Source organism: Alosa alosa, chromosome 22 (genome assembly GCF_017589495.1).
Source record: "Alosa alosa isolate M-15738 ecotype Scorff River chromosome 22, AALO_Geno_1.1, whole genome shotgun sequence".
In the NCBI taxonomy this organism is placed as follows: domain Eukaryota; kingdom Metazoa; phylum Chordata; class Actinopteri; order Clupeiformes; family Clupeidae; genus Alosa; species Alosa alosa.
The window spans coordinates 20,227,290-20,236,931 of record NC_063210.1 but is presented as its reverse complement, the minus strand read 5'-3'; the positions used below and the strand labels follow the sequence as shown (position 1 = coordinate 20,236,931).

General features: G+C 40.8%; 1 protein-coding gene across 1 annotated transcript in view; it reads right to left on the bottom strand.

Annotated features, from left to right (window-relative positions):
* si:ch73-127m5.1 (neurotrypsin) overlaps positions 1 to 9,642 on the bottom strand; it is a 53,682-nt gene that overhangs the window by 15,718 nt on the left and 28,322 nt on the right. Inside the window, exons 6-8 of the mRNA XM_048233717.1 lie at positions 4,648 to 4,795; positions 984 to 1,162; positions 1 to 45 (exon numbers count right to left, since the gene is read on the bottom strand). The exon at positions 1 to 45 is cut by the window's left edge and continues 97 nt beyond it. Of these exons, the coding sequence (XP_048089674.1) occupies positions 1 to 45; positions 984 to 1,162; positions 4,648 to 4,795 (372 nt within the window). The remainder of the gene's footprint in view (positions 46 to 983; positions 1,163 to 4,647; positions 4,796 to 9,642) is intronic.

Genomic DNA, 9,642 nt, shown 5'->3' with positions numbered 1-9,642 from the left:
GGCCCTCCCAGGGGCTGTCTCCATCAACCAGCCTCACCACGCCATCTGCAGCAGAGAGATGTGCACACACACACACACAGACACACACACAGACACACACACACACACACACAGACACACACAGACACACACAGACACACACAGACACACAGACACACACACACACAGACACACACAGACACACACAGACACACACAGACACACACAGACACACACACACGCATACACACACACACACACACACACAGACACACACACACACACAGATACATACACACAGACACACACACAGACACACACACACACACACACACACACACACACACACACACACACACAGACACACATTTGTATATAGTGCAGACACACACACACACACACACACACACACACACACACACACAGACACACACAAACACATTTGTATAGTGCACGCATACACACACACACACACACACACACACACACACACACACACAGACACACACACACACACACACACACACACACACACACACACACACACACACACACACACACACACACACAGAGACACACACACACACACACACACACACACACACACACACACACACACACACACACACACACACATTTGTATAGTGCGGTGTATGTGCATACTGCATCTCTCATCTTCAACTGTAAATGATTGCTGTGACTGTGTGTCTCTTCGATTAATTTGTGTGTGTGTGTGTGTGTGTGTGTGTGTGTGTGTGTGTCTTCGATTAATTTGTGTGTGTGTGTGTGTGTGTGTGTGTGTGTGTGTGTGTGTGTGTGTCTCTTCGATTAATTTGTGTGTGTGTGTGTGTGTGTGTGTGTGTGTGTGTGTGTGTGTGTGTGTGTGTGTGTGTGTGTGTGTGTGTGTGTGTGTTTTAGGCCTGCAGTACTGGCCAAAGTGTGTGTGTGTGATGGGCCCTCTGCCCTGGCAAAGGTGTGTGTGTGTGTGTGTGTGTGTGTCTCACCAGTGTAGGGGTTGCAGGACACGCCAGCATCCTCCATGTGGTCACAGTTGTGCTGCTCCCAGCCGCTGTGAGGGCACTCGTCCAGGGAGAGCTCGTTCCCAGTGCACTGCACCGCATCCAACAGGATGGGCCCGCTGCCCTGACCAAAATGGGCCCACGACCAGGCCTTAGGGACACCCCTGAGGACAGTACGTACACACACACACACACACACACACACACACACACGTTGGTACAAACAAATTTGCACAACCTCTCTATGATTTCAAATTTCCAGTAACTACACAACCCAGCCGTGGCCTACTGGTTAGTGCTTCGGACTTGTAACCGGAGGGTTGGCGGTTTGAACCCCAACCAGTAGGCACACCTGAAGTGCCCTTGAGCAAGGCACCTAACCCCTCACTGCTCCCCGAGCACCGCTGTTGTAGCAGGCAGCTCACTGTGTCGGGATTAGTGTGTGCTTCACTTCACTGTGTGTTCACTGTGTGCTGAGTGTGTTTCACTAATTCACGGATTGGGATAAATGCAGAGAGCAAATTTCCCTCACGGGATCAAAAGAGTATACAGTATATACTTATACTATATACTTATACTTATACAACCCATGGTAGATTATTAATCATAGATTATAGAGTATATAACATAACATAACATAACATAACATAACATAACATAACATAACATAACATAACATAACATAACATAACATAACATAGCATAACATAGCATAACATAACATAACATATGTTTGCTATATTTAAGAGAAATCTAAAAGTAGAAGTTAGAATCTATGAACTAAGAAAATATGGGTCTATCCAGAGATCTATGTGGAACTTAGATCAGAGGGTTCTTTCTCGAACTTTGAAAGTCCAGCAGAACAAGTACAGAGAGAATAAGGAGAGAGGGTGAGATGAAGGAACAGAAATGAAAGAAAAAAATAAATAAAATGAAATGAAAGAAAAGAAAAGTGAAGGGAGAGAGAGAGGGACTCTTGACTGTTCCGTGCCCTGGCGTCACGACTTTGCTGCCACAACAATAAAAGTGGTCTCTTCCTAACTGGGCAAAAATACCACAGGCTTTCAATTATTCACAGCTTCCGGGCCGTGCCAGAGATACAGAACATGAGAGGAAAGGGGAGCAGAAGAAACACTCTGAAGACAGACGCCATGCAGCTCAGTGTTCCATTACATTAATGCACAGCAGCAGATCAGGCTGCGAGCCAAATTAACACAGCTTTCTCTCTTTCTCTTTCTCCTCTTCTCTCTTCTCTCTCTCTCTCTCTCCTTTCTCTCTCAATCTCTCTCTCTCATTCCTGTCTCTCTCCACTCTCTCTCTTTCTCCCTCTCTCCCCCTAGTAGATGATAGCACTTAATCACAGTGGAAGTTGGTGAGTCACGTAAGGAAACTTGTATAAAATCATCCCATAAAGCCCATGCTCTCTCTGAACATTCTAACCATGACTTTCTGGGGCTTTTAAGGCACCAAATTTTCTAACTCTTAAGCTTGAAGCTTGTCAAAATGTTATAACTAAGCGCACCTTGAAAAGAGCACAGGTGAACATATTTTATATTACATAAGTCAATATGCAAAATTGTTCCAACTTAATTGATAAAAAGTGTCCCATGGACTTAAATATTGACTCCGGAGATGTTAAGAGTTTTCTAAGTTAAATCCTGATCATAAAGGTGGCTGAGACGAGTGGTGTGAAGGATGCTGAGTTATAGTTTTCTCAATGCTCAGCCAACTCGCTTACACACACACACACACACACACACACACACACACACACACACACACACACACACACACACACACTCTGGTGCTGATGCTGGACTCAGCCTCATTAAGATTCAGCATTTATGGGGAAAGTGCTTTCTTTGCCATAGGGCAGAGGAAGGCAGTCTTCCTGAAGAGCTTATGCACACAAGAGGCACACACACACACACACACACACACACACACACACACACACACACACCATATTCACACATACACACAAACACACACACACACACACACACACACACACACACACACACACACACACACACACAAACACACACAAACACACACACACACACACACACACACACACACACACACTAACATGATTACGCTTATCAAAGTCTCAGAGAGCAGACAATTCTTCTAATAAGACTGGAACGAAGCAGTTGGTGGATGCCGAAATGGACCTCCATCCCTATTTATACAGTTAAGGACATCCAAAGAATCTAAATTGTGTTCGGCATTGATAAACCCCTTCCAAGCACATTGAAGCTGACCTCAGTTCCTCTTGATTGACCGTGCCTCTGGCTTAAGTCACATGTATAAAGCATTTAAACGGGCTCTAACCTTATCAAAAGTCAAGAAAAGGCAATAACTGAATAAGAGAGTGAGTCTGTGCAGGTTTAGGACATCAATCATCATGGCCATTAAAGGCAGGGAGAATAAACAAAGACTGTATGCTTTATTCTATTACTCATATGATGACCCATACATCTAACTGACCGAATAGCCCACACTGCACATATCACGCTGGACTCAACCCAGACCCCACATCCTAAACCAAACAAGATTCATCTCAGTCCTTGAGGTAGAAAACCCAAACCCAAATCTTTCAAATGTTAAACCCTAACCCCCTGGTTCATCCAAAACTGACACCAGCACCCAAGTGATTCATCGAAAACTTGAAATGACTTACGTCAGAGCCCTGCAACGGGTCGGGTATCCGCGGGTACCCGATGGGTACCCGCAGAAAAGTTGCTAAAACGGGTAAATTATGACGTCCCTAAAATATAATGTATGGTATGCGGTGGAAAATAACTTCTTCTTGGGCGGATAATGATGAGAACCAAAACAGTATAGAAATAAAACATCATTGAAAAAATATGTGAAATATTTGTATATCTAAATTACCATTACCACATCGCAAATATGTGTTTTAGTCAACGATACGACACTTGACCCATCACATCAGTACTGCGACTTTTGAATTATTTGTTTGATGCATCTATGTGTGAAAACATTAAACAATATAACCGTCTCGTAGTTGGAGCGCAAGAGAGTAGGCTACTTCTCGGGTGCGGGTGGGGGCGGATCTAAAAAAATGGACCCGTGCAGGACTCTGACTTACGTGCTTATGACAAGTGCTTCGTCCAACAGCCCAGTAAACCCCAACCCCTGTAAACATCCTAATTGACTCACCCCTATAAACATCCTAAATGCCTCACCCCTGTAAACATCCTAATTGACTCACCCCTGTAAACATCCTAAATGATTCATCCCAGTAAACCCCAACCCCTGTAAACATCCTAAATGACTCACTCTGTAAACATCCTAAATGACTCACCCCAGTAAACCCAAAAATCTGTAAACATCCTAAATGACTCACCCCTGTAAACATCCTAAATGATTCATCCCAGTAAACCCCAACCCCTGTAAACATCCTAAATGACTTACTCTGTAAACATCCTAAATGACTCACCCCCAGTAAACCCAAAAAAATCTGTAAACATCCTAAATGACTCACCCCTGTAAACATCCTAAATGATTCATCCCAGTAAACCCCAACCCCTGTAAACATCCTAAATGACTCACTCTGTAAACATCCTAAATGACTCACCCCAGTAAACCCAAAAATCTGTAAACATCCTAAATGACTCACCCCAGGTCCAGTTGTCTGCACACCACTGCTGCGTCCCTCTCGTCCCATTGGTCGTCACAGATCGAGCCCCACCTTCCGTCGTGGAACACCTCCACCCTCCCCTCAAACTCCTCCTCCCCACCAACCAGTCGAAGCGGAGGAGCACTTCCTGTGAGAGGTGAAAAGGTTAAAGGTTAAACATCAGCATGAGCACTTCCTCTTTGATTCATGTTACAGGCATCATTTACCCTGAAAATCCAGAGTTCTCGCGAGAGCACAATTTGTATTGGGGGAATTGAATCTGTAGGCTAATTGAGGTAGCCTACAGATATTGTTTGAAGTGAATGAACTGTCAGGTCTACTGTTATTGTTGTTTTGTAATTTTCTAAAGGTTGAAGGCCCTGCAATGATTTTGGGAGTAGCCTAATGCAGCTTCTCTTTATGGCTTTCTCTTGTCTGCTATTTGTTCATTTAGGCCTATACTTACAGTACCTAATCACTTTGTGCTTTATGTTAACTTATTTGACCATATTACCTTAGTCTAAATACCTAAAGTGAATTTGCCAGTGTGAATGGTGGTCAACCTACAATAATCAATGATGATGCTGGCGTATTTCATTTCATTTAGACTTAATACTATGTTGATCCCCCTCCATTATAGTATGGTTGTAAATATCTTATTTGCTTTACAAAGTAAATGTAATCATTAGCACAATGACTTTATGTTTCCCATTTATTGAATTTAGGCAGGCAACACCTGAATAGCCTCTAGTTTATGCTCCTGGACAAATACCTGTGGTTATGTTTGTGTGTGTGTGCAAGGCGTATGCAAGGCATGTGCGCAGGTGTGTGTGTGTGTGTGTGCGCGTCTGTATGTTGCTCCCTGCCTCATCCCTCCACCTCCTATCCTTCTACTTTACTAAAACAGCTAGTTAATTATGGGTAAAGGTTTACATGTAATTCATTTAAATATTAGGAGTCTTACAAATAAAATAGACCTTCTAAGAGCCTGGCTGGTCTACAACAAGCCAGATGTTATTACTTTGTCTGAGACCTGGCTTAATAGTAATATCTCAGACGATGAAATGAAGCTCGATAAATATACACTGTATAGATCTGATAGGGGTGCGCGAGGTGGTGGTGTAGCCACCTATGTCTTATCACACTTATCCTCAGAGGTTGTCAAACCTAATGAAATTCCTGAGTCCTTTGAATGTCTTTTAATACAATTATGTCTCCATGAAAACAAACATTTGACTATAGGTAATATTTACAGACCACCAAGCTTCCCCTCTGAGTCTATAAAATGTATTGCCAATACCATTAGCTCCTTAAACTGTTAAAAAGAGATGATCATCCTTGGTGACTTTAATCGCAATTGGCTAGACCGTTCGTATCTTCATGAAAGACATTTTCTTGAGAGCCTTAACTTAACTCAGTTAGTCAAAGAACCTACTACAAGTTGATAATAGATCCAAAAATCCTATTAGACTGGATCTTGGTCACCCACCCTGATAGGATAATTGAATCTGGAGTACTTCCTGACTGTTTTAGTGACCACTCTATTGTGTCTTGCATATGGAAAATGAGACTACCAAGATTACCACCTAAAATTATTAAAGTAAGACAATTGAAAAACTTTAATGATGAGCATTTCATTCAAGACCTATTTAATATTAAATGGGACAGGCTTAACTTAATTCCCGCTGTTGAGGATGCTTGGAATTATTTTCACACCGAGGTTCTCCAAGTTATTGATAAGCATGCTCAATGGAGGTCAGTAAGGGTAAAAGGAAGACATCTACCCTGGATTGGTGGTGAACTACTTACACTATTTAAACAAAGGGATAAGGCATGGGGTAAATATCGTTCGACTAAGGACCTTGTAGATTGGGAAACATATAAACATTTAAGGAACATATGTACTACAAAAACAAGGAATGCTAAATCTGAGTATTTTAAAAGTTCTCTATCAAATAACTACAACAATCCCAAGAAATTTTGGAGAAATCTTAATGAGTTATTTAACAAATCTAATCCAAGTGCTCCAGCTAAAATTAGATTAAAAAATGATACTCTTTCTGATCCACTTGCAATAGCTAATGCTTTTAATCAGCATTTTGCTTCCATCTGCAAAACCCAGTCTCCTAATTCCAACAACATCTTAAATATGGCTCAATACTCTTGTGATAGGCCTACCTCTTTTTCTTTTTCAATTATTAGTCCCGTCGATGTACAGAGAGCTATATCTGAACTAAAGACAGGCAGTGGCAGAGACTTAGATGGTCTGGAAACCAAGTTCATCAAGGTCGCCTCTGATATATTGTCATATCCACTATCTGATTTATTTAAACAATGTTTAACCACTGGTGAGGTCCCACCTGGTGATCCATTTGACCTTAACAATTATAGACCCATTTCCATTATTAGTAGCGTGGCAAAAGTTTTCGAAAAGCTAATATTTAATCAATTATATAATTATATTAATGCGTCTTCTATTTTGTCTCAACATCAATCAGGTTTCAGACCTAAATTTTCCACCACAACTGCCTTATTGAAGTTCACCAATGATGTATCATCATCCCTCGATGATAATATGTCTACTGGAGCGATTTTTATAGACTTAACCAAAGCTTTTGATCTTGTTAATCACTACATGCTTTTAGACAAACTTCATGCTATTGGGCTCTCTAAACAAGCTCTTCTTTGGTTTAGCTCTTATTTACATTTTCGGCAACAGTGTGTCCTTTTTCAGGGTAGTCTATCCTCCTTTGCCATTATGGAAAAGGGTGTCCCTCAAGGATCTTCGTTAGGGCCTCTCCTATTTTCAGTCTTTATCAATGACCTTCCACAAGCTTGCTCAGACTGTTCTATTCACTTATATGCTGATGACACAGTGATCTATAATTCCAACTCTAATATTTCTAAGATACAGAACACTCTTCAGACAGACTTTGATATTATTCAAAAATGGTTCCAATGTAATGACCTCCTGTTGAATAAAAAGAAATCATACTGTATGCTTTTCCCAACAAGATCTACTGTTAAACAAACAAATTTGTCAATTAACTTTTTAGATGGCACCGCTCTTGACAGAGTTGATGAATTTAAATACTTGGGCTTTTGGCTTGATTCTCAACTCTCCTATAAAACCCACATCAATCATACTATAAGAAAGCTGAATTGTAATATAAGGATGCTGTATCGTTTCAATAATTGTTGAACAAGCAATTGTTACACAGCAGATCAGGTTGAGAATTGTGAAGCAATTATTATTTCCAATTATAGACTATGCTGATGTGATCAGATCAGAACTCCACTGAGACTTATCTTAAGCCTTTGACTGTTGTCTTTAATAGCATTTGCAGATTTGTGTTGAAATGTTCATACAGGACGCATCACTGTATCCTGTATGATTCATTGAATATTCTGTCACCCAACGCCAGGAGACAGTTTCATTGGTTCCAGCTTATTTTTAAGTGCATACATCTTAGTTATCCACTCTACCTGCAACAACATTTAATACCTTACCAAACAAACTATAGTTTGAGGCACACCGAATATCTATCATTTACAGTACTACATATCTCCAAAGAAAGCGGCAGGCGTTCATTTAAATACAAGGCTCCCTTTGACTGGAATAGCCTGCCTCGGGCCTTAAGATCAATTACATCTTTGAGTCGCTTCAAGACATCTTTGTTCACATATCTGAAAGCAAGTAACCGTTGTAATTGTTTTCATTAATGCTTTTTTGTGTGTCTTTGATCTGTCAATATGCTCTGTTATAGATATGTGAGCGTACGTGTCTATATTTTCGTATATGTGTATGTATGTACTGTGCGCATGCATATATGTGTCTCTGTATGTATATATGTGGATATGAAGATGTATGCTTGTTGTATATATGTGTATATGTATGTATTATTAGGGAATGGGAGCTGTTGGGTTGGGGGTGGGGGAAGGAGGCTGTACGTGAGTGAATGTGTATGTTGTATTGTACTGTACTGTAGTCTCTTGTCCTTGTACCTTTGTCTTTGTCCAGTCCTATCGAGGACCCTCTCGAAAATGAGATGCCACATCTCAAGAGGCATTCCTCTTTAAATAAATAATAATAATAATAATAATAATTGTGTCTGGGCCATTTCATTGTTCGTGGCCAGACCCTTAATCTTTCTAGATTACCAGGGTCTGGATTTTCCAGGCTAGGCATCTATGCACTGAAAACAGTTGTACATGGTTATGGTGTTTGGTAGACACTTTTGTCCAAAGCGACTTACAGTATATGAAAACTACATTAGTTAAAAATAATAGCTTCAAATAAAGTTGAAAAGCCTACATAACGCATATTAGTAATAGTAATAATACTAACAATATCAATAACAATATCAAATATTGTTATAAAGAAGAGCTTCTTCAATGCTTAAACTAACGGATCAAGAACCTTTCATCAATGAGTTCTCTTGTACAGAAAACTTGAACTTCTGTATGAGGAACAGCAGAACAAACTAGGAGGCGGTGGTAGCGTAGTGGTTAAGGAGCTGGGCTAACGTGCAGTAGACTGAGAAGTTGTAGGTTCAATTCCCAGCTTCCACCGTTGTGCCCTTGAGCAAGGCACTTAAACCTGAGTTGCTCTGGGGACAATGTAATCCCTTGTAATGTAGTTGACATGTGTAAGTCCCTTTGGAGTGTCTGCTATGAATATATGTCAATGTAAATGAGGATCCACTAACACATGACACAGCAAACTAAGGGACCGTTTGTTATTTATAAATGGGGTCACCGGAGGAAAATAGGGGAGCCATGTCTTTTTATTCTTTGTTGAGGGGAGGGTCACCTAACTTTTTTTTGTCTAGGAGGGGGGGTCACCCATCTTTTGTATTAATGAAAACAGCAAAAAATCAAAGTGGCTTGTTTGATTGTTGATTTCTGTCGCCATATAACGTTCTCTTTCGTTCCATAGCTCTGTCAACATTGAAAAATGAAAATAAGGGAGATTTCCCGGGTTTCTCACGCAAA